At 40.3% G+C, this 27,886-nt stretch overlaps 1 protein-coding gene across 2 annotated transcripts; it reads left to right on the top strand.

The window, feature by feature from the left end:
• Positions 1-522: 522 nt before the first annotated feature.
• On the top strand, positions 523-22,658 carry FAM76B (family with sequence similarity 76 member B). Of its 2 annotated transcripts, none has more exons than XM_075546479.1 (10): positions 523-709; positions 1,532-1,596; positions 2,769-2,823; positions 3,678-3,833; positions 4,831-5,033; positions 11,707-11,754; positions 11,962-12,042; positions 12,662-12,794; positions 15,065-15,166; positions 19,997-22,658. In XM_075546479.1, exons 1-10 carry the CDS (start codon positions 623-625, stop codon positions 20,084-20,086), a joined length of 1,020 nt encoding a protein of 339 aa, XP_075402594.1. In that variant the 5' UTR covers positions 523-622; the 3' UTR covers positions 20,087-22,658. The 2 variants fall into 2 exon arrangements, with proteins under 2 accessions (XP_075402594.1, XP_075402593.1); XM_075546478.1 differs by having other exon boundaries at positions 525-709; positions 12,659-12,794; positions 19,997-22,657.
• Positions 22,659-27,886: the final 5,228 nt, after the last annotated feature.

Below are 27,886 nucleotides of genomic sequence, written 5' to 3'. Positions count from 1 at the left end.
AATCGGAATCAAGGGAAAGGAAGCGTCGCTACCGAAGGGAAACATTTCGCGAACCTCTGCCCAATCAGATTGCGAGGCTCCCACCCCAACCGAGGACTGGCTGCTAGAAAGCGCTGCGACCCGGGCCTTTGGGCGGAGCGGGTTTAAAGGCGATTTCGCGCGCCGCGAGCGTGGCGCTCTCATTGGCCAACCACTTCCTCCCTTTGTAGGAGCTCCCGGCGTCGCTGGGGTGAAGGGTTGGGAGGGGCGACCGAATGACGCAAGAGCTCCCGTGGCCAATCAGGGGCGGGGAAGGAAGGCGGAGAAGGAAGCGGATCCGCCGCGGCCGCACAGCTAGATTGCCTCAACTCTCCGTTTCGTCTCCCTCCGCCGCTATCGGGCCTAGGCGGGAGCGGCGGGGACGGCGTCGCCGGGAGGGCTGGGGGCGGAAGTAGAGGCGGAGGGAGACGACGGCGTCGCTCGCCGGCCCGCGGGCTCTCCCGAAGAGGCCCTGGTGGGCGCGCGGCGCGGGGAGGGGGGAGGAGGGGCTTGTGGCCCAGGCGGCGGCGGTGGCGGCCGTGCCTGAGTCTTCCGTGGGACTCCGCCTCGCAGCGGGCGGCGGCGGCGGCGCCTGACGAGCAGGATGGCGGCCTCGGCCCTGTACGCCTGCACCAAGTGCACCCAGCGCTATCCCTTCGAGGAGCTCTCCCAGGGGCAGCAGCTCTGCAAGGTCCGTGGGCGCTGGGCGCGGGCGGGCGGGCCGACGGGCGGGGTTTCCTCGGCCGGACCCCGCGGGGCCGGGGCCCCGCTGCACTGCAGCCTCGCTCTCTGCCGGCTCCTCGGGGATGTGGGGATCTGGAGCCTTTCCCCGGTCGGGGACCCCTTTAGACCCAGGGGCCTAGTGATTAGGGGGAGCAGGTCCTTACAGAGGGATACGCATCTTGCCCTCTTCTGAGAGGCCCAGGACGGGGGTCTCGGAAGGGTCCCAGTGAAGCAGCCACCTGTCTATGCCGCAGAGACCCTGGGGTGGAGATGTTTTCATCTCGATTTTCTACCTGATCTGTCCTCTCCTTCCACCAGGAGGCAGGGGACGGCTTTTGCACTTTCTTGCTAGGAACCCGAAGCCGCAAAGCTGATGGCATCCTCCTCCCCTGTTCAGGAAAGCGAAGCGACTGGCTTGGGCACAGAATGCTCTGATTTGGAGCACCTTCCATCCCATAAAGCCGGGATGCTGTCTGTGAGCAACGGTGCAAAATAATAAGTAGTTTCGTATTTAACCCGTCCTTGAGATCGGCCCCGACAGCTTTTGTAATTTATTTGGAGCATACCCACATCTAATAGAAACAAAGACACCTATGCCTTCCCTAAGAAATTATACTGTACTTGGCCACCTCCATGATTGATCATTCATTTGTCCACGTCAGGACACAGGTTGTGTTGATGTTTTCAACATCTAACTAGGCTATGCAATGATTTCCCACCCAAGAGTAAGATTTGAGACTTTAAGCCACGTATTGACTGATGTACTGATGAATGTATTGTTTCATTGCAGGAATGTCGGATCGCACACCCTATTGTAAAATGTACTTACTGCAGATCAGAATTTCAGCAAGAGAGGTTTGTTGATTGTGAATCATTTTTGTTGAACAGTTTTTGATTGTCAAAGACCAAGCATTGTCTTTAAACACTTGGGGTTGGCAGTCGCCTAGTTGTAATAAATTATTTTTTAGATGGTTTCACTTTGCAAATTAAGGTTGGAAATCCTTTGGAGAATGTTCACACACACATACACAAACTGCTTATTTGTACATGAAGAAATACAGGGTAAATTACCTGATGGAAATATACAGCCCTGCTAACAAATTTAAACAACTGCTATTAAATTATTTTAGAAACATTTTATTAAAAATTGGTAAAACATTACTACTAATGTGAATCTGAAGAAAGGTCTAAAGTAGTGGTTCTCAACTTGTGGGTCGCAACTCCTTAGGGGTCAAACGGCCCTTTCACAGGGGTGTCCTGATTCATAACAGTAGCAAAATTACAGTTACGAAGTAGCAACGAAAATAATTTTATGGTTGGTGGTCACCACAACCTGAGGAACTACATTAAAGGGTCGGAGCCTTAGGAGGATTGAGAACCACTGACTTAGAGAAACCACGCAAGAAAGTAACCCAAAGAAGAGAAAATAACTATTAGTAAGTATAAAACCACAAATTTACTGCCATTTAGTCCGTGCCAATGCATAGTGACCATGTAGGACAGGGTAGGACTGCCCCATGTGAGTTTCCAAGACTGTAATTCTTTACAGGAGTAGAAAGCCTTATCTTTCTCTCTTGGAGCAGCTGGTGGTTTCGAACTACTGACCTTGCAGTTGGCAGCTCAAAACATAACCACGACACCAACAGAGTTCCTATAAGTAGGTATAGACATTCGTTACGCTGAAGATGGTCCAAGTTAAGAGGGTACTGATACGTAAAGCTTTCTGTGTGAAGATTTTGGACCTAGGTAAACATTGAGGTAAGATAAGAAACACTGCTTTCTGTCTTTATGAGAAATACACACTAAATATAAAATCATTTATCTTAAATTAACATTTGGGAGGGAAGTAAATTTGGATCATAGAACCCTAGCAAGATTTCTTTGTAGTTTAAAAAAAAATCTTGGTCCCTGTTAAATCCTTTTAAGTACTGTAAATCTTTTGACTCATCCCTTTACTTTAGCTCATCATCATGCTGTTACTTCAGAAAGCCATATACATTTGAGCATTTATATACTTTTCTTTTCAGCAAAACTCACACAATATGTAAGAAGTGTGCTCAAAATGTGAAGCAGTTTGGCACAGTAAGTATGTTTATGTAACAGTCAATTTGTTTTTCACAAAGATCTTCCTTTTAAAAATGTGTTGCTGTGTTCTTAATCATTTTAATGTGTCAAAAATAACATGGAACTGTAGTGTGATTGGGGAGGTGTTCCAAATTTAACAATGGAACTCCGATATGTATTTTATGTATGTTGAATTTTATTTTGAAATTTATGAAATCATTCTTCTCTTAAAAGAGTCAAATACAGCAAATTCTTGAATGTGGAGAACTCAGTTTTCCATAGTTTTCCCAGACTTCTCTTTTTAAGAATTTAATAAGTAGCATAATTCAAATGTTTATTTGCAAACTTCATGCCACTGTTCTAGTCAATTGTCTTCAGTTTCTACGTGTGCATTGCAAGGATTACTGATAAGAATTCTAGTTTTAGGGCTCTATAAAATCCTGTTTGGGTCTTTTACGTAAATTGAAAATTCACCTATAGTTTATATTCCTCGTCCCATCCTTACCTGTGCCTAGTGAAAAGTTAATATATGCCTTTTAAAATTAATACTGTAATAAGGTAGCAAGGATGTTAGTGATAATTCATTCTCCCAAATTCTGAATATATGAAGCTTGTGTGTGTACCTTTTATTTTCATTCTTCATAACCTGTTTTTGTATTTTATTAAATGTGAAATCATAAAAGTCTCATGATCTTATTTTAAAAATTCCAGTGGAGTATGGTTGAATGAACAAATACATGAATGAATACACACATGGTAAATGCGCTTGAATATGATAGAAAAACAGACTTGGCAAGACTTGTGTGTTGTGTGCAGCATATTTCTAGTCTTTCTAAATGCATATTTAAGATAAATTTTTATTTGTTTTTCAGCCCAAACCTTGTCAGTACTGTAACATAATTGCAGCATTTATTGGCACCAAGTGTCAGCGTTGTACAAATTCAGAAAAAAAATATGGACCACCTCAGACTTGTGAACAGTGCAAGCAACAATGCGCTTTCGATCGGAAGGAAGAAGGAAGAAGAAAGGTATGTCGTTTGGCTTGACATCTGGAAACCAAATAAAACACCAAACTAGTTGGGGATTATTGTAATAACAATGCTGCTGAGAGATGCTCTACCCTTGGATCTTTGAACGCAGAGATCAAAGTGCAGGAATACGACATTTTCTCCTTTTTTGTGGCATGTAGGTTGATCAGTTGGAATCACTGTGATTTAAAATTCTGGACTTTGGGGTGATCTCCGGCTGTTTCAGGAAATTAAATAGTTATTTTAGTTACTCTTTTGCTGATCCCTGAAGTTGTTAGTGTGAAACACTACTGGATATGGCACGTACCTTTTGACTTTGGCCTCAAATTTGAAACCATTGTTTGCTTTTCTGTACCTACAGTGGCTTAATCAGAGTGTATGTGAGTGTCGCATGCCTCTGCAGGTCAGCTACCTCGGTTTCAGTTGATGTTGAAGAGAGCGGTCTGGGAGGGGCACCCCACAATTTCCAAAGCATTGTATGCGTTCAACCTAGTTGTAAGACGTATTCGTTCAGCAGTTCTTTTGCGGACACACTGAACACAGAAGCTCACTCCTCTGTTGGTCTTCACTTTCCCCAACATACATGTGTGTCGTGCAGGTTCCTTCATTCTCTGAATTTGTGATCTTTAGTGGGAAATTACTACCATTTTAGCAATTACATTGTAATTTAGAATCCAGTTGAGTGTCTACGTAAGACTCCTTTGATGTGTATATCATCAGTATGTGCTTACTTTCCAGTTAAAAGAAAAAAATATTTCTCCAAATTAAAAAATATCTTCAAACTAATGGGATATTCACATACCATCCTCGCTGATGTTATCCTCTAAAAAGCATTTCCCAAGTTCAAGGAAAGTTTTTAATTCTGCTTCCACTTTTCAAAAGTCTTTGTGTGTATGTATATGAGATCCAGCTGGAAGTTGAACATTCAATTTTACCCGATTTCCCTTAAAGTCAATTTGTGGATGCATTTGATCGACTACAGCTGTTTTCCTAAAAGGTTGATGGGAAGTTACTGTGCTGGCTCTGCACGCTATCATACAAGAGAGTTTTGCAGAAGACAAAGGAGCAAAGGAAGAGCCTGGGGTCCTCGCATTCAAATTCATCCTCTTCCTCTCTTACCGAGAAAGACCAGCATCATTCCAAACACCACCACCACCACCACCACCACCACCACCACCGTCACAGCAGTGGCCAGCACAAGTAAGTGGCACTGTGAAAGCGTGTTTGCGGAAATTCTCCCTGGCATCTTAACGACATACGTTGGGGCTTGTCCTCGTACAAATAGTAACTGTGCTAGTCTAGTTTCCATTATACGTGGTAAGCTTTTCGATCAGTGTATAAAGCTACTTCTCCACCTTTCTGAGTTTATAAAATTAGACACCAGTAGTGAGTTTAGTTATTTTCCATAATAGGATTTAAGGAACTACTAGATAAGATTATGATTACTCCATAAAGTAAAAAATTATATACCAACATTAATTGATATCTTACTGATTTACATTATCAAAAGCCACGATATTCTTTCTTTGTTTAAAGAATTACTGGGATTTTTATGTAAAAGTTTTATTTCCAGTATCATTAATTTGTTTTAGTGAAAAAAACACATGCAAATTTAAACCAGTAAAGAGGAAATACACAGATTTCAGCATTATCTTTTGTGGTCATGATAGAAACATTAAAAAATCTGAAGAGGCCCTGAAAATGTAAGTAGCTTTGAGGACAAAAGAAGAAGCTGCATAGTGGTAGTATGCTTCTTGCATAAAGAGTTTTTTGGATGCCATTTAGTCTTCGTGGGAAAATCAAGAGCAGAGAATGGAAGAGAACTCCTCTGGAGAAGGCAGAGAAATGATGCTCATGTTCAAAAGAATGCACTGCTTTTTCCCGGTTATCTTTGAGTCTTTAAAATTGCAAGTAGTTGTTCAAAAATAATTATATTTAGAGAAACCCGATTGGACCCCTACTGCAGTTTAGAAACATATCATGGTATTTGGGAGTAATTATAGAGTTCTGTCTTATTAACAAGATTTCATTTTATGTAGGCAGGCACATAATAGATGATTGAGTTCCATGCGTCGCTGATAGTATTTTCTTCAGTGATTTTGCCGTTTGACTGCTATGTTGTAGTGCTCTCAGTTGCTTGGACTTCGACTCATAGCAGCCCTATGTGGTGGAATGAGAGGGCTCCATGGGGCTTGTTAGGCTGTTAGCTTTTCAAGAGAAGATTGACACATCTTTCTCTTACAGAGCCGCTGGGTCCATTAGAACCACTGACTTTTCTGTTCTGCAGCTGAACATGTAGCCATTACAGCACCGTGTACCATACGTAATGCCCCCCCCCCCCCCACCTGAGAAGACAGCCTCCGCTCAGAAGGGCTCACAGTCCTGAAATGTCCCGTGGAGGAGCTCTTCCCCGAGCCCATGGGTCTCCATGCGTTGGCATTAACTGGATGTCAGTGAACAAGAGCAAACTAGTGGCTTACTCCTGCTATTTGAAAAGAAATCAACTGCTTTTTGTATTAGATTATGGGGAAGAGCAGAGGAATGTACAATCTACTTTGTTTTTGCTTCTCTCTAAGAAAATAAGTCAAAATGCCACTTTTCAGACCTGTTCCGAAAACTGCTGAAATGTCACTTTCCTTAAGATAAATGTCTCTTGGTATGATGTGAAAGAACACAGCATGTTTCTTTATTTTTTTTTAGAGCATGTTTCTAAAAATCAAATTCCATGGACAGTAACAAGTTTTTTGGGGTTTTTTAATTGTTTTATTAGGGGCTCATACAATTCTTACCACAATCCATACATAATCAATTATGTAAAGCACATTTGTACATTCGTTGCCCTCATTATTCTGAAAACATTTGCTCTCCACCTAAGCCCCTGGCATCAGCTCCTAATTTTTTCCCTGCCTTCATGAACCCTTTATAATTTATAAATTATTATTTTGTCATATCTTGCCTGTAGGACGTGTCCCTTCATCCACTTTTCTGTTGTCCGTCCCCAAGGGAGGAGGTCACATGTAGATCTTTATAATCGGTTCCCCCTTCAGACTCACCCTCCCTCTCCCCTCCCAGTATCACCACTCACACCACTGGTCCTGAAGGGATCATCCGCCCTGGATTCCCTGAGTTTCTGGTTCCTATCTGTACCAGTGTATATCCTCTGGTCTAGCTAGACCTGCAAGGTAGAATTGGGACCATGATAGTGTGGGGGAAGGAAGCACCTAGGAACCAGAGGAAACCTGTACCTCCCATCACGGCCACATCGCACCCTGACTGACCCCCTTACAGAAGGGGGATCTCCAGTGGCCTTCAAATGGGCTTTGGGTCTCCACCCCGCACTCCCCTCCTCATTCACTATAAGGCAGTAACAAGTTTGAAAAGTAAAGGAAGGTTTTGACTTTAACTTTTATTTTCCTTTTGAGTACTCAAGAGACACTAACTGAACAGTAAAAATATATCCACTAAATAGGCAGCCTTTTTGTATAGTCTTATCTTTAGTAGATTAAAATCATTATGAGGAATATACATATTCTAATACGAGGTTGAGTTAAAAATATTGCTAGTCGAGTTCTAGTTTATACAGGCGTGGTTTATTCCCCATGAATGTGTTTAGACAAGCCTGTGATGGGTGAGTGGCTGCCAGTAGGTTCTCTTACTCATATGCGTGGAAGTCTCGTTAGGGTGCTTGCCAAAAACGTCCAGTCAGACCTGGCTTCCAAGAGGATCTGCTGGGCCAGTTACATTCAAGTCCCAGGTCAGTGCAGTCATGAAGGCTTGTTGGAATAAATTTTAAGAATGTGAAAAATAACATTGGTGAGAAAGGGACCACAAAAGTTATGCTAATGAGTATTTTTCCATCATGATAATGCACCTGCTCATTCTTCGAAGATAGCCAGAGCTGTTATTGGAGAATTTTGGAGAGACACTTTATCCCATCTACCCTCCAGGCCTGATCTTGATGCCGTAGGCTTCTTTTTGTTCCCCAAACTCACTCAAAGAACCTTAGAAAATGATTGAGTCCTTTGAGCACATCCAAACCGTAAGTCCAAGAGTTCTGAATACCACCTAAAGTTTTCTCTGACTTTGTAGCATTACCTTTTCTGACTTGTATATGGTGGTGTTGGGAGAGGGGAACTAAGAGCAACCTGCATCCAGTAGTGGCCAGCCTTCAGAAGCTATGATTATAAATTCCAACATTTCTCGTTACTGTGATTGTTCTCACTTTGAGATCTGGATCGTACTCTTAGACCCGGGATGATTTTGTAGTTTTATAATGAAGTGTGTGAATAAAGCAAAAAGGCAACTCAAGCTGAATTCCTCAGTAGGGTCACCATTTCTTCCTATAAGTTAAAAGTACCTCAGGTTGATATAAGTACAGCCATTGGCATTGTTGATTTTAGTCCCCCAATTTGATGTTTATTTACAGCTCATTCTTGAGAATGTGTTCTGCCCTTGCTTTTGTTTTAATTTTATACGTGTGTGGTAGGGGTGGGGGAGAAAGGTACTACACACTGCTTCTGTAATAATCACGAGTTAGGAAGCACTGTGGACAGTTCTTCTCTGTCCTGCAGGGTCCCTGTGGGTGGGAATTGACTTGTTAACAGTGTGTGTGTTTTGTGCGTGTGTGGATATCCATAAGGAGCCCTGATGGTGGAGTGGTTACTTGTTGAGCTGCTGACTTCAAGGTCAGTATAAAACCACCAGCTGCTCATGGGAGAGACGGGAAGTTCTTCCCAGTAAAGAGTCACAGTCCCAGGCAGTTTTACCCTGTGTCCTGCTGTAAGTTAGCATCAGCTTGATGGCAATGCGGTGTTTGGGGGATGTACATGTATAGATATATGCACATATACGTGTGGCTTCAAAATGTTCATGGAAAAATGGAATTTAAAAGTGATGGAATTTTTTTTTTTATGAACCTTTAAAAAGCTCCCTTGTATATCTAGGCCAGCTCATTCTAAGAGCTTTTACTCATTTACTCTTCGTGTCTAGTTCGTTCCTACTACAGGTGTAGGTACAGATCAGGACATTGAAGTGGAGGGAATGTAAACAACTTGCGGTGGTCCAAACCCACCATCCACTCTGGGGGAAAGAGGAGTCTTTCTGCCCACAAAGACTTATAGTCTGACAACTTACAGCATCACTAAGTTGCTGGCAGTAGGGTTTTGTATAAGGTCAAATCAAATGCTCGAGTCTTAGCCACGTCTGATGTGCTTTGGACTTAGTTAGCAGCTCAGTTAAAAGGCATATTATGTGTACTTTGGTATCATCAGTTACTGTGACATTTCCAGTACTTTCAGCTTGAAAGGACTCCAGAGTACCGACTAAAGGAAAATCTCGGGACTTTAGAGTTTGCGTTAAACGGCATGGAAGGACATACCTGACCTCCTTCTTCCCTATTGCCAAGAGGCAGGAGCAAACATGCCTTCACCTTCCATCCTTCTTAACCTACTCTGACAGCTACTCTTCCCACAGCTCTTGTATGCTGGTTTTGATAGGTTTTTTTTTGCAATGACCATACTCAGAATTGTGGGGTGTTATGAGAGAAGTTAATAGGTTACCTACCACAAGTTAGTAAACAGTATGGATACAGTCATTGGTCCACAGCAATACCTCTCCTCAGCCAGCAACCAAGTCTTGTCCTTGGCTTCTCGGGTATGAGATCCCTTGGCGTCCACCTCATAGTCCATAGTCTCAGCACTTCCCTTGCTCAGCCCCATAGTTTCTGGGCCACAGTGTCTTGTGCTTCTGTTCTAGGGCTCTACCACTTTAGGCAGAGATCTGATAACGTCCTCTTCTGAGAGGCCTGAATTTCTCTCTGTCTGAGATAGCTCTAAGGAATAGCTTGGATGTAGGTCTAAGTTTTGTCTTTGAGCCCACACTATTAGTCTTTTTAGGTGCCATTTCTGACTCGTTATTCTGTAAAACAGAACGAAACACTACCAATTCTGTATCATCTTCATAGTTGTTAAGTTTGAGCGCATTGTTGTAGCTACTGTGTCAGTCCTTCTTGTTGAGGGCCCTCTACCACACATGGTGCCCTTTGCCAGGCATTGGTCCTGCCTGGTAGCATGTCCAAAGTATCTGAGACAAAAATCTCAACATCTTTGCAGTTAGGGAGCATTCTGACTGTTTTTTCCAAGACAGGTTTGTTGGTTCTTTTAGCAATCCATTGTACTTTAGCAGTCAATTCTTCGGTCTTCCTTATTCAGTGCCCAACTTGCACATGTCTGTGAGGTGATTGAAAATACCATGGCTTGGGTCATGGCACCTTAGTCCTCAAAGTAAAATTCTTGTTTTTCAACACTTTTAAAGAGGTCTTATATTAGCAGATTTACCTAATATAATGTGACCTTTGATCTCTCTCTTTTTTTTTTTCTTGAGCGTGAGTGTGAGAGAGTTAGACTGAGTGAATGTGAGAGAGTGAGACAGTGAGTAAGTGAGAGAGAGAGTGAGTGAGTGTGAGAGAGTAAGTGAGTGAGAGAGTGAATGAGTGAGTGAGAGAGAGACTGAGAGAGTGAGTGGGTGGGTGAGTGAGTTCGTCCTTTGATCTCTTGACTGCTGCTTCCATGAGCGTTGATCCAAGAAAGATCAAATCTTTCACAACTTCAATCTTTCCTACATTCGTCATGAAGTTACCTCTTGGTTGAGTTGTGAGGATTTCGGCTCTTTCTCATTGAGTTTGTAACCCATAGTAAAGGCTGCAGTCCTTGATCTCATCAACAAGCACTTCAAATCTTCTACTTTCAGTAAGCGCACTCATCTGCACAAGGAAAGTTGTTAATGCTTCCTCCAAATCCTGATGTCACATTGTTCTTCATATAATCCAGTTTCTCTGACTACTTCTCTGCGTGAGAGGATAAAGCTTGATACACACCTTTCTTGATTTTAAACAATACAGTATTCCCGTGTCATGTACAGCATCTGCATAAACACAATGAAGTGTTCTGAAATTCCCATTCTTTTCAAGCCTGCCCTTGAGTGGGTTTTGCTTTGAGCTGCTAACTACTACATCAGCAGTTCAAAACCACCGGCCCATCCGAGGAGAAAGATGAGGCTTTCTACTACGGTAAAGATTTGTAATCGTGCAAACCCACCTGAGTAGTTTGTTGTATTCTGTCTGATAGGGCTGCTATGAGTCTGAAATACCTTGAGGGCAATGAGTTAGCTAACCACACCCCCAAAGAAAGCAGAGGAGGGTGTCTTAAGTCACACCTTCTAGTGGTCTTAAGACAGCCCTAAGGAACCAAAGGATGTGACTTGATTCACATCATCTACTAAGAGCAAGACTTAGCCCTACTTCGATTCTGACCATTAGAATAACAGAGAACTCCCACCAAAATGGGACTATAGCCAAATATATCACATGAGGAATTATAGCTAGACAGGCCGTAAGTAATTGACTATATTTCAAGGTTCTTATGGAAAATAGGGGGTAAAAAAACAAATTAGTGTATTTCTTGATTCAACCTCACACAAATTTTGACAATATAAGTTCCTCTACAGGGAAAATTTCTGCTTAGAATCATTAGGAAGGTCTGACTTTAAAGTGAGATACACCCTATTCTTTATGAAGTAATAAGGGCAGTCTGTACAATGAGGCATAGATTTTCTACTGTTGTGACGGTGTTCATGCCCATATACCCAAGCGTTTAATTATAGATGGTCTCATTACAAGGAAAAGTCAGTCTCCTGCCTTCACTAAGGTTGACTAGTCATCATTGCATTAAAATTTATCTCATTAGATTCTGAATTATTCAAGATATATTGGCTTAGTCTAAAATTTTAATTGAATGTGCCTTCTGACCAAATTACTATTAATAAATTACACTTTTAGATAAATACTGCTATTAGATATCATTTATGTATTTTTCAGAATCAGCAATTTGAGTCCAGAACAAGAGCAGGGACTGTGGAAACAAAGGTAAATACATTAATATGTATTTTTAAGTATTTTGAAATAAATATTTTTAAATGTGACATATCTTCAACTTAGTTATTTTAGGAAAGAACTAAATCATTCCGTAGGTTTTAAGAAAATCAAATGTTCAGTAATATTTGGAAGATAACTAGCTTATCATTTGTAGTCTCTGACCTTTTTATTCTAATTATTCTTATTGTTTGGTTTCAGCCATAAATCCTCTGCAGCAATTCAGAATGAAACTCCAAAGAAAAAGCCCAAATTGGAATCTAAGCCATCTAATGGAGATAGGTAAAAATGAATTGCATTAGTGTTAGGAAAATTTAGCTGAGTGGAACAATCATTGATTGCCAATTATGATTAAAGGAATAGAAACATATCTCCTACATTGACTTTGCATCATCTAGGAGAGTAAACATAATCAAGCTTCAACTTTTTTAAACTTAATTTTGGCAATAAAGTGGCACTGAACTAGGTTCTATTGGGAAATAAATTTGGGTTTTGCAAGAGGAAAACATCTAAATTGAGAACAATTCTTTAATTATCCTTCATAGAGACACAACTAGATGTATTATTTTAAATTGACCTTTTTTAAAATTTGAAATATGTGATTTTGGTTTTGTTCATTAGCCAAGAGTTTGCTCGTGTTACTGTACAAATTGGCTGCCTTTTGCTTTACACTAGAAGTATTGACCCCCTAAAAGCTAATACTGAATTATATTTCTGCAGGTGTATGTAATGTGTGCCATTAGTAAGGTAATTTGCCAGTTGCATCCATTTCTGTCAGGTACATATTTTTTTGCATTAGCCTTAAGGATGTTTGTGGACTTGTCTAATTTATGCAATTTGAACACTCGCTAGTTTCTCTGCTGTATTGTTTGATTGTGTTTTCTTTTTTTCTTTTTAGTAGCTCTCTAAATCAGTCAGCAGATAGTGGGGGAACAGACAATTTTGTCCTCATCAGTCAGCTGAAGGAAGAAGTGATGTCCCTAAAGCGTCTTTTACAGCAGAGAGACCAGACCATTTTAGAGAAAGATAAAAAGGTGAAAACATGGTTTGTGGAAGCTTGGGAAGATGTCTGTCTTGCCTCTTGCTTGCTAAATGTAGATCTTCTTTTTAAAACTTGTTGCCATCAATTGTGATCCATAGTGAAGCGTCTAGGACACAGTAGACCTGTCCCCATACAATTTCCAAGGCTGTAAATCTTATAACAGCAGACTGCCAAAACTTTTCCCCCCAGAAGACTGAAGGTTTGAATCACCACCCTTCGGATAGCAGCCAAGAGCTTAACCACTTCCCTGCCAGGACTCCCAAACACCAAACCACTGCCATCAAGTTGACACTGCTTCAGAGCGACCCTGTGAAGGGTTTTTGAGTCTTCATAAATCTTTCTAGGAGCAGACGGCTTGAGCTTGCTCCTGGGGAGCACCTGGTAGATTTGAACTATTGGACTTGTGGTTAGTAGCCCAACTCTTCCCTGACAGCCCATCAGGTCTCCTTACACAGAGTTTAGTAATTTGTTGGTGTTTGTCCTCCATCCTACAAGATAACCTTACAAAAGTCCAATTGTAATCTAAATCCTCTAATGAAGATAGGTAGAAAGGCTTTTTAGAAATTTTAGTTCTAGGAATTAATTGAACTAAGTACATTAGAATTGTCATTTTTTCTGAGTAATACTTAGATTTTATTCAACATAATTTAAAAATTAATAGTGCCCTAATGTCTTAATTTGAAACAGATGTAAATGGGCTACTGTGTGGACTCTTGGGATTTAAGAATGAAATTTGATACAGCATCTTAGATATATGGATCATAGCTGTATTTGTTTAATGAACATAAAATAATTGGTAAAAAATGATGTTACAGGAACTTCTTCTTTGGTAGTCTTTGGCACGTAAATAAGTGTGCAAGCTCATTTTGTGCTAAGGAAATATACTTATTGGAACTTCCTGTCTCAGATCAGGAGTGATATTAAATATGTTTGTTAATTGAAAGTTACGTTTCTGAACTTGTTGCACTGAAAGCTATCGAATGACTTCAAGAGTCAGGCACTGTACCAGGTCATGAGGATGACATAAGAATAAGACTTAATTTTACCTTCTGAAAGTTCACAATTTGGAAACAACTCTTAGTGTAGAAAATTGGCATTTCTAAATATGAATTCCTTTGTGATACATAAAAAAGGAAGAGAAAATTCAATTATTCTTTTACTGTGACAAAAGCAGTGACTTTTACTCAGAAACGTAAATCCCTAAGACTTTGTCTCTCTTTTTTGTTGTACCCTTTCAGGTTGCTAACTAACTACCAGGTTATTTCGATGTCAAACATGTTAACCTTTAAAGCTTACGTAATGAAAGTCACTTTAAAACAGTCTGCAGCTTTTGTCAATTTGGTACTTTCTGGAATGAAAATGTGTAATACCGAGTTTTAAAAAAAGTTTAAAGGTGCAAGATTTTGTACTTTGGTATATGTCATGTGTATTTATGAAATAATTGTTGTGTAGACATGTTTGCTTCCTGAAAACACTTCTTTTCTTTACCTATATGTGATTTCCTCCCAAAATGTAAAGGGAACCTCCTCCCTTTTCATTTCACACTAGCTGTATATCTGTGCTTTGTTCTCTGGTTTTACAACTGTTGGGTAGTCAAAGGTCCTTACATCTGAATGTAAATCATAATGTGTTTATATTGCTTAATAAACACTGTCTCTTTATACTTGCCCAATGTTAAAAAAAATTTTGTTGGAAAAATGATTTTAACCTGAAACCAGTTTTAATGTTTTCTTTGTGAAGCACATTTGCTAATGTGGACCAGACTTTATTTAAAGCATATCCCAAGGTATTGGCCCTTAACGCTTTCCTATGGGCATACCAGTCACCTTACTTTGAATTGAGGTACTCAATGTTTAAAGCAGACAGGGCCATCTTCTCAGAAGTTTTGCTGATGGTCAGATATGATCTCACTGCATCGGGAAGTCTGGGGAGCCCTGACTGCCCAGGGGTTAGATGCTTAGCGACTAATCAACACTCAGCCCACCTGTCACTCTCAGGGAGAGAGATGCCAGACTGCTTCTGTAAAGTTACTGCTCCGTCCTATAGGATCACTATGAGTTGGAATTGACTCAGTGGTGATGGGTTTGGGTTTTTTGTATGTCATAAAGTAGGTGGAGTTCGCCACTTTACAAAACAGATTCTAAATAAAACTCAGGACATTGCTATGAGCATCTTACATATTTATAATGAAGGGTGTGGTTTACTGTGAAGAAATGTTCATTTATTTTTGTGGACATTATTTTTCTTTTTTTAATCCCTCAGCTAACTGAACTAAAGGCAGACTTTCAGTATCAAGAGTCAAATTTGAGAACAAAGATGAACAGTATGGAAAAAGCTCACAAAGAAACTGTGGAACAACTACAGGTAAGTAGCATTATTTACATACACTGAGTTGCTAGGAAAGGTGTCTAAATAAACTTAAGTGACAGCATTCACTGTCTTAGACTGGTTTGTATGCGTATTGGAGTGTATATTCAATTGGAGCTTTTATTAGTATTTAATACATTGTCAGCTTCGAATTTGACATTGGAGTTGTTGTTAGCGCCTGGTGCCATTAAAAAGTGTGATTCGGTGCAGCAATCTTGGAAACTCGGCCCTAAATCTCAAACTGGGTTTTTATAGAGGAGGATATTATCAGATTATGTTGAATTGGTCATAGAACCCGAAGTACAAAATTTAAAATTAGATTTATGAAAACAAAAGCTCAAGTCAAATCCATTGTCATTGTTTAATTTTGATTCTTAGCCACCCAGTAGGACAATGTAGAACTGCCTTTTCAGGCTTCTAAAAGGGTGATTTTATAGACACAGACTGCCAGGCCTCTCTCCCTCAGTGCCTGGTGGTGGGTTTGAACCTGTGACCATTTTGTTCACAGTTGAGCACTTGGCTAATGCACTCTCTGTATAGTTATTCTTCCTATTTCCCCCAGACATGGGAAGGACATGGGTATACCAACACTTGCCAATACTCAGTGACTTTTAGGTTAGGAAATGTATAATTCGTTCCTGATTCAAGGTGTGAATGCTTGTTAGCCCCGGTCATGTGATTTGCAAAGTGCCAAATATGGTGCTGCAGTTGGTCATGGCAGGAAGCATCTAGTGACCCAATAAACAGGATTAAACACAAAGAGCACTGTGATCTGTGATAAAGCAACAAGTCCCCACAGTAACAGAGAGGTTTGACATCTGACTAGCAGAGGGAGTGGGCATCCATCTCACTGAAGCATTCCTCACCCGTGGTCAGGAATCTAGAAATCTGACTACACTAAATTAATTACATGTTCCATTGACACATTTTAAAACTGTAGAATTACTCCAAAGAGAGGTGTTTTTAAGGTTACGTTTAAGTCTTAAAGGTACAGATGATGCCAGTACTTAGGCAACTGACTGATTAGAGGGAGCAGCTTGGGAAGAAAAGATTAATACTGACCTGTTTTTTTAGCCCCAGGGAATCTTGCTATTATTATGTTTTGGTTTTGTGCTCTTGCTACATCTTTTCAAGTAGCTTAAAATTAATAAGATTGAAAAGTCAATGTAGGAAACCTTTGAAATTAGAAGTGTAGTTTTCCCAACTCTTAAGCCTGACCTTAATGTCCATCCAAAGAATATTTTAGAGAAAAATTGTGTAGAAGGTGGCACATTGGAGGCATTCGGGTACTTTGTGAATGAATGATAGTCGTCACTCAGGCAGAATTCCTTAGAACAAAACATTTCAAAAGGGGATCGCTGATTTAACAAGATGTCACAAAAATTCTGGAGTAAATTCAGACTGAGATAAAGAACAACTGCTAGCAGTACTGTAAATAAGATTTATATGTGATACGTACCGCTGTTCAAAAAAGAAGTGTGGGTTTTTTGTTTTGTGGTTTTTTAACATCGTTGTAAGAACGAAACCCCTGGCATCATATCCTGATTGGTGTCTTAAGTCCATCTCTTTTGATTGGTAGCTGAAAGAGTAACTAATATTTCTATACAAGTATGACATTTTCACCATGAAAAACTGTGGCCATACAATTAATAAGTAGACGTCTCTGGTAGTCTAGTGGGTAAGCACTTGTCTTAGAAATGGGAGGGCTGCAGTTTGAACCCACTGGCCTTTCTAGTGGAGATAAGTGAGGCAGTCTGCCTCTAAAGGTTACAGCCCTGGAAACCCTGTGGAGAAGAACTCTGTCCTGTAGGGTCATTGTGAGTTGAATCACCTCGACACCAGGCTGTTTGTTGGGGATGTGTGTATGTGGTGTACGCTAGTCTACGTCTTTTGACTCTGACTCATACTTTACATATCACTGATTTTTATCTGGTTTATCCTTATTATTAGACTACTTTTCTGTATCTTTTGGGTTGTTACTGAAGCCATTCATCACTGATACTAAGGTGCCTTCCTTATCTCCATCCCCTTGAACCAGCACTGTACTCGTAAGAAAGCAGACCTGGTGGCATAGTGGGTTATGTGTGGGGCTGCAAACTCCAAGGTTAACAGTTCAAATCTATCTGTTGCTCCACAGGAAATAAATGAGCTTGTCACTTAAAATCTTCTTCTAGTAGTTAGAGCTCTAGGAACCCCAGGGAGCCATTAATTCACCTTGTCCTATAGGGTCACTGAGTTGGAATCATCGTGCTGGCAATGCGTGTTGCTTGTGGGTGGTGGGTGCTAATAAGATTCTTGACTAAGGCCAGAAAAGGAGTTAGTTACATGTGTTTAAGGGTTTCCAAGGCTGTAACAAGAAGCTTACCTTGCTCACATTAGTGTGGAAGCATTTTTAATCACCAAGCCTATTAAGTACTGAGCATCACAACAAAAATTGTTTAAAGTCCCAAAACAAAAAAGCAACAACCATCCTCCAAATGATGTGAAATACAAAGAAGCTCAAATAAAAATGTTAGCTTTTGTTTAGTAGGTGACTGGATATAACGGAGAGGGAACTAACAGCTAAGTCTGCCGTGCACACCAGCTATTGTGCTTTACTTCTTAACAAAGTCCTAAACATTAGTGGGAGGCATGTGACTCGGTGTTAGTTTTACCACTGAGACAAGTTACGGAGCTGGGTTTCCAAGCAGGGTTGATATAACTCTTGATCCAAATCATCTTCCCTTCGTGCCAGCATTTCTAACCAATTTTTTACTTTCTTAAAAGAGTTCATAAATCATATTATTGATTTTTTTTCAGAAGGGGGAGCTGACAAAATATCCTAATTTTATGAAACTATATATTCTTTATGAAATTCAATTCTAATGTATTCACATTAGAGTAAAGCATTTGGATTTGTGTTCATTTGACAACTGATAGCATGTTTGTTTTTCATAAATACTTTTTTCTTACATGATTTATAAATAAGTAAATATTATGTGATTGATTAAAACACTAAAATATGCAAATTGAGGATTGGTGGAAGTGTCCAACATAATAGAAACTGCTTTCAAGACCTAATGCTTGAGTACTTACATTTCACATTTAGAATATGAATTTTTTTAATTTAGCTTTTTATGATTTATTTCTTGATTGAGAAAATAATTTGAAGATTTCACTTTTAAATAATTTGATATGTCAATATAAACATTTTCTTATCAGTATAACTTACAGACCTGTCGTAGTCACTTTTAAGCAAATCTGAAAAATTATTTTTTTTAATGTCATTCATTAAATTGTCTTTAGATTTTTGGCTTCTAATGTTTTCTGTCTTTTGTCAGAGAGTCTATTGTTTGTTATAATTAGATGATAGGCTGTTAGGTTACAAAAGGGGAACTCCCACATTGACTAGGACTTATAGGACTTATCAGCTTATCGCTAACATCAGACAGTCTCACTGATTTGCCCAACCATTTTCTGAGACAGGTCAGTTTGAAATTTTTTTTAAAACACTGGTTTTGGAAATTGGAAGTCTTCATTAACGAAACTATATCTAGAACCTTGTCAATCATGCTGCCAAAAAGAAAAGGCTATTTGATAAATACATAACATTGAGAATATTTGCAATTTGATGGCCATCGGCATTAAATTGGAGAAAGTTGCATTGGAGAAGAGGCTAGAAGCACAAAACCTGAAAATTTTCAGAAACTTTTTGAAGGTGTTCCTTAAAACTTTCTAACTTTAACACATTTCCTAAACATCGTATTTCAAGAGACTGCTACACGAGGTCTAAGGCAGGCTTGGCTAGAGAGAAGATGACACTGAGGTTAAGAAATGTTGAGACCATGAAACAAAAATGACTTTCAACCGTAAGCCAGAGCATTTTTTTTCAATTGTTACATTTAAGACAGCATTCAAGTTCAAGATGGTTTTCAAAGCTCCCTCTCATTTGGCTTTAAACTTTCAAAGTAGTTGATCGTTTGTACACTGGGAATCCTTGTTGTCCAAGTTCCCACAGGTAAGAGGCTGCATAAGAAAGGCAGTGGCTCTCTAAATATGAAAGTGCTCACTGAAGCTCACTTGCTCAATGGCAGTTTCTTTGTCAACGATTGATAGAATATTTAATATTGAAGTGCAACTTCAGTTTAGACCATTGGCAGGTTGGATTTAAAATCTTTACCCCCAAATGATCAGGCTTTCCTGACCTGGCAAACATTGCCGTGTAGCTGTGCAAACCATACAAAGTCAGCGCCGAAGGAGCGAGCACCGTGAAAGGAAACTAACCTTAGGAGCAGACTTCGAAAGGACATCACTTGATTGCTGCTGAATCTGTTTGGCAAAGGGATTTTTTAAAAAAGCTTTGAATGTTTTTGCCAAAACACCTGACCTTTTATGATTATACTATAGAAAGGTAAACATATGAGCAACACCATGCGGTTTATTGGAAAATATTCCTTCCAAGTCAGTCCTTGATTCATTTTTTATTATAAAACATTGCTTTTTTAAATAGCAGTAATTGTTTTTTGTTGGTTTGATGGTAAGATAAAGCCCAACCCTTTTCTTAAATGAGGACCCTCTTTAAATGAATTCGTTTTCAAGTGATATTTTCTTAAGCAATTGTATCCTTAGATAACTACAAAGTAGGCCGATAAAACCTATCAAGGATCTTTCTTCCGCCGATTCAACTTGAAGAGAGATGAACTTAAATAGACCACTTTCCATGTGATTATTGTTCCACTGACATCATTTTATAGATACAGGAAAAGAGCAGAGTTCAGTAGTCAGCATAAGTCTTAATAAGGATACTACACTTTTTAAAAATACATTAAATGTTTTTGTTTCCCACAGGCCAAAAACAGAGAGCTGCTCAAGCAGGTTGCAGCATTGTCAAAGGGTAAAAAGTTTGACAGAAGCGGAAGTATACTGACCTCTCCTTGAGGGAGTACTCATTCAGTTAGTGTCGCTACCCACACGCCCCTTTGGAAAAGAAACTCAGTGCAGCCCTTAAATCCGGTGCGGTGAACATTATTTTTGCACACCAAATGGTTTGGCGTGTTTCCTATTCACTTTTGTAACCGAGATGCAGCGTTTTTTAAGTTGTCAAAGAATTCAAATAAAACTTCAACTGGTTTGGAGTAACTTTTTAATGATTTGATACCCAGGAACTTTTTTGCCAGCAATAGTATTGAACAGTTGTACAGGAGTGCATGGGTAGTGCTCTTAATGAAAACACAACATGCAATAATAGAGTAGATATGGTTTGAAAACGTCAAAGTAGCAGGGAGTTTGGGGGTTTTATTTGTTTTGTTTTATTTTTACACGATGCTAACTTCAGATAAACAATTTTCAATTTAGAAATGCAAAGATTTTAAGGAAAACGGTGAACACTGGTTTGGGGGGGTAATTGTGTTTTTACTTTGCATCAACATGAACTTAGGAAAGAATCACGGTGCTTTTATTAAACTTCAGAGTATATGTAAATATGTTTTCAAAAATTACATCATTAACATTAGTTAGTAACTTCGTATTTTCATTATTGGCATAGGACAATTTTATTGTACAGTATCACGGTAAAATGTGTTTTTGGTTTGTAAAAACTGTAGATTTTTACTTACAAGTGCCTTTTTGCCACCTAATGTTTTTATTTATAGGAATGCTGATCTTTTGTATATAAAGTTTGTTTTAAAATCATGTTTAATAAATGTTTGTATATAAATGCATATGTACAGAAGCCTATTTCAAGAGAAAATCAAAGTTGCTAGTAAAAGGTACATTAAGAACTAACTGATAATACATATAGATTTTAGATGATTTTGTGGTTTATTTCTATGTGATAGGGGAAGCTATTGGTCATTGGATTATGTCAAAATACTTCCCCAAAGATTTAATATTAAATCACTTTTGGTAATTTTATTTTTTATGTTACATGGCTTCATGTTCATACTATATGAGTTACATATTTTGCTTTTATAAATTTTATAATGTTTCTACACTGATCTTTTCTCCTTTCCATATATCTGTGGTTATCTAAGTTAATATTTATGTACACTCCTTAATTTGTATAACTTTTCCATCTAATAGGTGATTTTACTTTGAATAAATTGGAATTTTCTATAAAATTTGGGCACTATTTATAAGGAAACTGTCTTGGCATCTTCAGAGCTATCTATAAAAGGTTACACAAGGGCGAGATGGGTAGTGAAGTTACTAAATTATATTTCTGATCCAGTGGTTTACAGCCTGAAATTAATTACTTGAGTAATTTAAAAGTAAGAACTTGATCAGTTCAGACTTTAGTTCAATTTCTGAAAGCATCTATGCAGAGTGATTTTTTTCCCCCCATGTAGGAACTTAGGGAAAGCTATTAAATTGGTTCATTTTGAAAATCGTAGTTATAAATAAGCACTGATTATGAATGTCTGTCAAAGATTGTGTTTCCTAAGAACACATGAAGATTGTAACAATTCTTTACTCCTACACTGGTGTTAGCTGCCCTTGACTCTGCTGACCCGTGTCAGACTGGTGGGATCTGTGGGGTTTCCTTAGTTGATACTTTGGAAGCACATGACCAGGCCTTTCTTCCCAGTCTGGCAGCTCCACGGAACATCCTCAGCGCCTCCATTTACAGATGTTGTCCATTATAGTTACTCGTGATAAAATTATACCACGTGTTTGTCCAGTTTGAAGATACTTAACTTGGCATAATTTCTAGCAGCAGCAAAAGGTTGACTCAGTCAGACTTTGAAAAGTTAACTACTTTATTTTTATGAAGTTTGTGTGTAATGATCTTAAATTTAGTATTCTCAACCATGATATCAAGGATGCTTCCATAACATAGATTTAAATGTTTGAGGACTTCCTACATTCAAGCTAGTTGTTACTTTTCTTTACTATTGATAATAGTATCTGTTCTGGTTTCATGACACTTGTCAGTTCACAGTGGTCACTGTGGTTTTAACATACACTGCGTGCTAGTTCTTCTTAAAGACACTGCTACGAAAGTCAGTCTGTCCCCACTCCCTTTTTAGAACGTCACAAAGGATCCATCCGTCTAAATAAACTCTGTAAAGCCCAAGGCTAAAACCTCTCAGATGCTTCACCATATTCAGTCCTAATTAAATGCCCTATCTTTATTCCATGATCTTATTTTATAACTTAAGTCTTGAAATTGTATAAACTAGTAACTGTGTCTCGGTCCTGGATCTGTAGTGTATTGACACAATGAGCTGATAATCTTTTAAATGTGGATATGTAAGGAGATATTATGGTGTGCTGTATTGTGTTTTTAGCTTGTTTTCAGCTATTAGCATTTATCAGTGAAAGGACCATTTTGGGTCAGGTTATTTATGAATCAATAGCTTGTGAATATTGCAATCCTTTTTAGATTTATTGGTCTAAATATGCATTCTGCAGTGAACCTGGTAATCTGTTCACATGTATAGACTATTGAAATACTGTACTTGTATACATCTGATTGTTGACATTTTGTACTTTTTTTTCTAAATCTAATATTTCACAATAAAAACTTGTCAAAAAACTGGGTATTAGTGCCTTCATTAACACAAACTTAGTGAGTTAAAACAAGGCAAATGAATTGTCTTACACTTTTGACACCATTATGCCCCAAGTCCGTTTCACCGTGCTGTGAGGACTTGTACCTTATGGAAGCTCGGGGGAAGCATCAAGCCACGTCGCTTTGGGCCGTGGTCCTTGGGTTCCTTGGCTCGTGGCCCTTTCCTCCATCTTCAGAGCTAAAAGGTAACGTTTCAAATCTCGGCTCCCACTGTCCATGTTTCTCCGGTTATGGCTTCTTCCTCTTTATGTTTATGAGGACACTGCTTTTAACATCATTAGACCCACCTAGATGAGCCAGGATGATCTTCCTGTCTGAGACTCATAATTAATCAAACCTTTAAAATCTCTACATAGGAGAAAGCACATTTGCAGGTATTAGGGGTAATATTGTCCAATCTACCATAAGTTGTTTCGTTGTTTTAACCCTTATCTCACAGTATGATGCCCTAATACAAATTTGAGAAAAGTAGCCGAGGCCAAATTTTTTAGACTGTTTTTATGAAATTTTTCCTTGGGTGGGCCAGCGGGGGTGGAGTGGGGGCTGGGAAGGGGGGCAAGTCGTCAGAAAGTAGTTAATAATTAAGGGATGATAAGTGGAAGGTATTTTGGGGAAGAATTGAATAAACAGGTTATTTAGGACCTCGTTCTAAAGCGACTTGAGTGGCGATACTACTAGATTTTTTGAAAAGAAGGGAAGATTCGGTCATTTTACACATTAAGAATCCAGGTGCATCACTTGCTTTTGACAAGGGTACCTTCTTTCATGTTGAACCCTGGCGGCGGGGTTATACATGGAATGCGGCGCTAGGCACACCTCGAGAGAAACGATTACTGTAGTTAGCCTTGGAAACCGAACTCTAAAAGATGAATGCTTTTCTGAAATTGCGAAAATTCAGCCTGGTAGGAATCAATCTGCTCTCCCAAGATGATGAGGCTGACCAACATTTCCTCCCATTGCCCTCACTTGAAGAGGGCGGTACCTGTGCACCATCTAGTTCCTGTGCTCTCAGCCTTGTGGAGACTGGTGTTTGCTTGGCCCATTCGTCCATTGGACCAAATGTTCTCATAGTCCATTGGTCTAAGTATTGGCGAGCCTCTTGAATTTTGTTGTCCTCCTTCCTCTGGACAGGAAGTGATGGTTGCATGTTGGATGATACTATTCACCACATTAGAATGAGCAACATTGCCTCTGTGAACTATGTTACGCCAAGGGACCCTGAAACTAAGGCCCTGATTGCTCAGGACAATTGACTTAATCACATACGAGGATGACCTGCTGTACCTTTGGTTAAGTAAGTCTGTCTCAACTACAGGATTGGCAAAAGACTCGCAGGAAGCATGTAGCATAGTAGTGCAATGATTTTAGAAGGTCACTGAATCGAATCAATGGCAGTGGACTTGTAATTTTTATTTTTTATTTTGCCTCTCTTAGTTACTGGCTAACCAAGTATGGTACATCTACATAATGGATATTACACAGCTGTGAAAAACTAGGATTCATTGTTAACTGAGAAGCAAATGAAAAACAGCATATATTACCATTCACAGTAGAATGGAGCAACACATGCACACAAGTGTCTTAATTATTTTTTCAAAAGCAATTTAAGGCTTATATAGTAAATCATACACATTTTCCCCCAGTAGGTAGCTGCTGACGATGCAAACATTTTTGACTGGATCATAAATTAGGGATAACATTGTGAAGAAGGTGAATTCCAGAATGCTTCTTTGTGCTTAAGCATAACCCGTGCGCGGACCAAGTAACAGTTGGAATGGGACATGAGGATACCATGGGGTTTAAACTCAGGGAACCTGCATCAGGGTTGTTTCACCATCCTGGCTCCATCTGGACACTGAGCAAACCATTCAAGAAGCTGACGCTATGAAGAAGACAGCGTTGGGATTGGAGAAAGTTTCATCAACCTGTGACTGGCACATGACAACATTGCTGGCTGCAAATAAGGACCTGAAACAGTAATGAAGATCAATAACTATAGCCTTTTGGTGTGGATACCTCAATGTAAAGAAAAAAGCCTTCAAATGGGACCAGTAAACACGAGAAACCCTGATGTGGTCAACAGTCTCCTGTACATGCTCAATAATGAATAAGGAAGAGGGGAACAGTTGATGCCTGTCAGTTATGGTAGTGGCAAAGAATATTAAATTTCTCATGGATTTCCAAGAGATTCAACAAATCTTTCCTGGAAGAAGTACAGCCGGATGCGCCTTAGGAGAAGATGACGAACGAGACTTTCATACTTTCGAGTATGTTGTCAGGAGACACCGGTCCCTGGAAGGCATGCCTCTCAAAGTACGGGCTTAGCAGGACAGAGGAAGACTCAATGCGCTAGCTTGGCACATGGCTGCAACAATGCTGGGAGAGCACCGCCTGTGAGGATGGCCCGGACGGGGCGGTGTGTCCTGCTGTCCACAGTGCCACGATGAGGTGGGGTGGGCAGAACATGCAGCGACCGCTGCCACCAACTGAGGGAGCCTGGAGGCAACTGAGCCTTTATACATCATCTGATTTCCACTGGACTTGTGTGTTCCGAGTCATGAAATGCACTGGTTTACGCCTCCCTCCAGGGATAGCTTATCCCTAAGGAACAATGAGCGGCACAAATGTTACACTGTGGACAGTCATATTGTTGGTGACAGTGTTGTTATTCTGAGAGTGTGGGGTAAGGCAAGTGTATATTTCTATGATTTCTAATTCCATCCGTCTATTTGTCACGTAGGGCCTGGATTCTTGGCTAGAGAGAAAAGAGATAAATATAAGTTACAGTCTGTGTTGCTGTGTTTTTAATTAGCGTTTTCCATGTTAACTTGGCATTGTTTCTTCTTTGACAAAAATAAAAAGACATATTTCCTTGTTCTGCTAACCGAAATGGCTAGAAATGGTCGGCAAACTAATAGAATATATGCAAAGTTGGTTTCCAGGAACACCGTTCTCCCTAGAAGGGACTTGACTGTGTGGGCGAAAGGGCCCCTGTCTCCGCATCTCAGCAGGAAGTGTTCGAGGTAAGCCTGGGACACCTTGTCATGCCAGACGGCAAAGCAGCTCCCCAAACCCATTGCCACCGAGGCTGCTCTGACGTGTAGCGACACCGAGGAACTGCGTTCACTGCCTTCCGCCGGCTGCCTCCTCTTCCTTCTACGCAGTGGTGGCTTACACTGTCAGCCACTTGGGTAGCAGTACAATGCTTCCATAGCCAGGGCTCATGAAGAAGCAAACCATACACAAACGAAGCACTGTTGGTCACTTACAGGGTGCTAGGAAACAGATATTATTGGGGAAATTGGTAAGAAAAGGAACCAGTGTTTTCTGCATTTCTCATATGAACTACTGTAGTTATGGGGTAGTTTCTCTGTGAAAGCATTCCCATTGAGGAAAGAGGAAGGATGAAAATATCAAGCCTGCCCACCGCCACCACGTCAATTCTGACTCATCGGGACTCTGGGCAGAGTAGACTGTCCCTTTGGGTGCCCGAGGCTGGAAATCTTCATAGAATTAGAAAGTCTTTTTACTGCAAAGCAGCTGGCGAGTTCAGATGGTTGCCCTTTGGACAACCTCACGACTAACCCGGGATGCCAGTGAAGCCGCTCCCTCGTGGAATTTCTGTCCGTTGCATATGAGGTACGTAGTGGCATCCGTAGCCTCTCAAATCACAAAAAGGGCCATCTGGAATTATTTGCTCTCTGGTGGAAGAGCATATGCAATCTAATAGAGTTAACTTTTGACCAAAAGGATCGCGCCGGCATCTGATATGTATATGCCCCTTTATAGGAAATCAGTTCCAGGCTCCCGTTGATTGATACCAACAGGATGCAAATGACACGATCTTCTCTTAGTTAAGTGCAAGGGAAGCAGAGAGAGCAATGGCGGGAGAACCTGGGAGTCTCGACCAAACACAGTTCTGGGACCAGATGTGCATCTCGAATCAAACAAACCTAACCATTCACAGGTTAACGATAGTTGTGGTGAGATAGATGTGGTGAGATTTAGAAATGGTCGTTCTTTAGGTGTAAAAATGGCATCTTCAGTTTCTGTTGGACACACCTAAAATAACCATGAAGAGATGATATTTTGTATCCAAAGAATATCATCTGGGAGGGGAGTAATGAGGACAGAGATGAACTGTGGGAGGTTAATTTCTGGAGGACATGGAGGATCATGGTATTGCTTTGCTCACTTTTGTCTGTGTTTAAGGCTTCTCACAGAACTTGAGACCTTTTCCAACATGGGTTTGTGGCTAATCGTTGTTAAATAAAATATCAATTTACAAAGCACTTTACATAATATCTGGCACATAGTAAAGTTGCAATATGATTAGGAGGTTATCTTGCTGTTTGAAATTACTTTAAAATGCAAAACAAAAACTCACGGTAACATGTAACTGAAGTGCTTTTCAGCTTCCAAGACTACCCATTGATGTGATTCTTAGGGCTGGCTAATCAGTGGCTTCATTGGCTTCATTTACCACCCCTCTCAGTCTCTCACCCCGTGGTGGCTTGAGCGTCTCTGGGATGCTGGCTGCAGTGCCACCAGTAATCCCTGATAGACACGTGTCAGCAGTGCTGCTTGATTGCGACAGGCTAGGGAGGAAGGCAATTCACTTCTAAAATTTAGCCCAGGAAGGTCTTATGGATCACTACCGACCACTGGGCAGTTTGCTTTGGGCACAGCAACAGCAGGGGTCAGTCTCGGGGGAGAGCACCATGGTGGTGAAGCAGAAGGCCAGGGCGGGTGTGGAAGACGCTTGGTGAGGTAGATCTCTTCAGAGCTGCAGTGGCGGGCTTCAACGTGCCGGCCAGGAGAGGCCAAATGCGGGGCTGGCCAATGTTGCATTGGGTTGTGCATAAGTTTGCCACGAATCGGAGCCCACTCGATGGCAACTGACAAGGCTTCCTACTTCTTATGCATGGAAGCAGTGTTCTGCTTTTCATATATGAACCCATGGAAAGCCGAGACACCCTAGTTGGAGGCAAGGCAAGGATACCCTTTCATGGTAGGATCTGAAGTCTGATGTACCCAGCATGGAGCATGCTGGGAGTTAGCTGAGAGCCCTGGAAAAGCAGTCATCTCTGAGTTACAGCTGAAGTTAAAGTAGTTGAGAATCTAAATCAATGGTATCGTATAGGCCTTTTCACGCCAGAGGGGGG

Source organism: Tenrec ecaudatus, chromosome 4 (assembly GCF_050624435.1).
Source record: "Tenrec ecaudatus isolate mTenEca1 chromosome 4, mTenEca1.hap1, whole genome shotgun sequence".
NCBI classification, from domain to species: Eukaryota; Metazoa; Chordata; class Mammalia; order Afrosoricida; family Tenrecidae; genus Tenrec; species Tenrec ecaudatus.
This window is presented reverse-complemented; position numbering and strand designations above follow the sequence as displayed.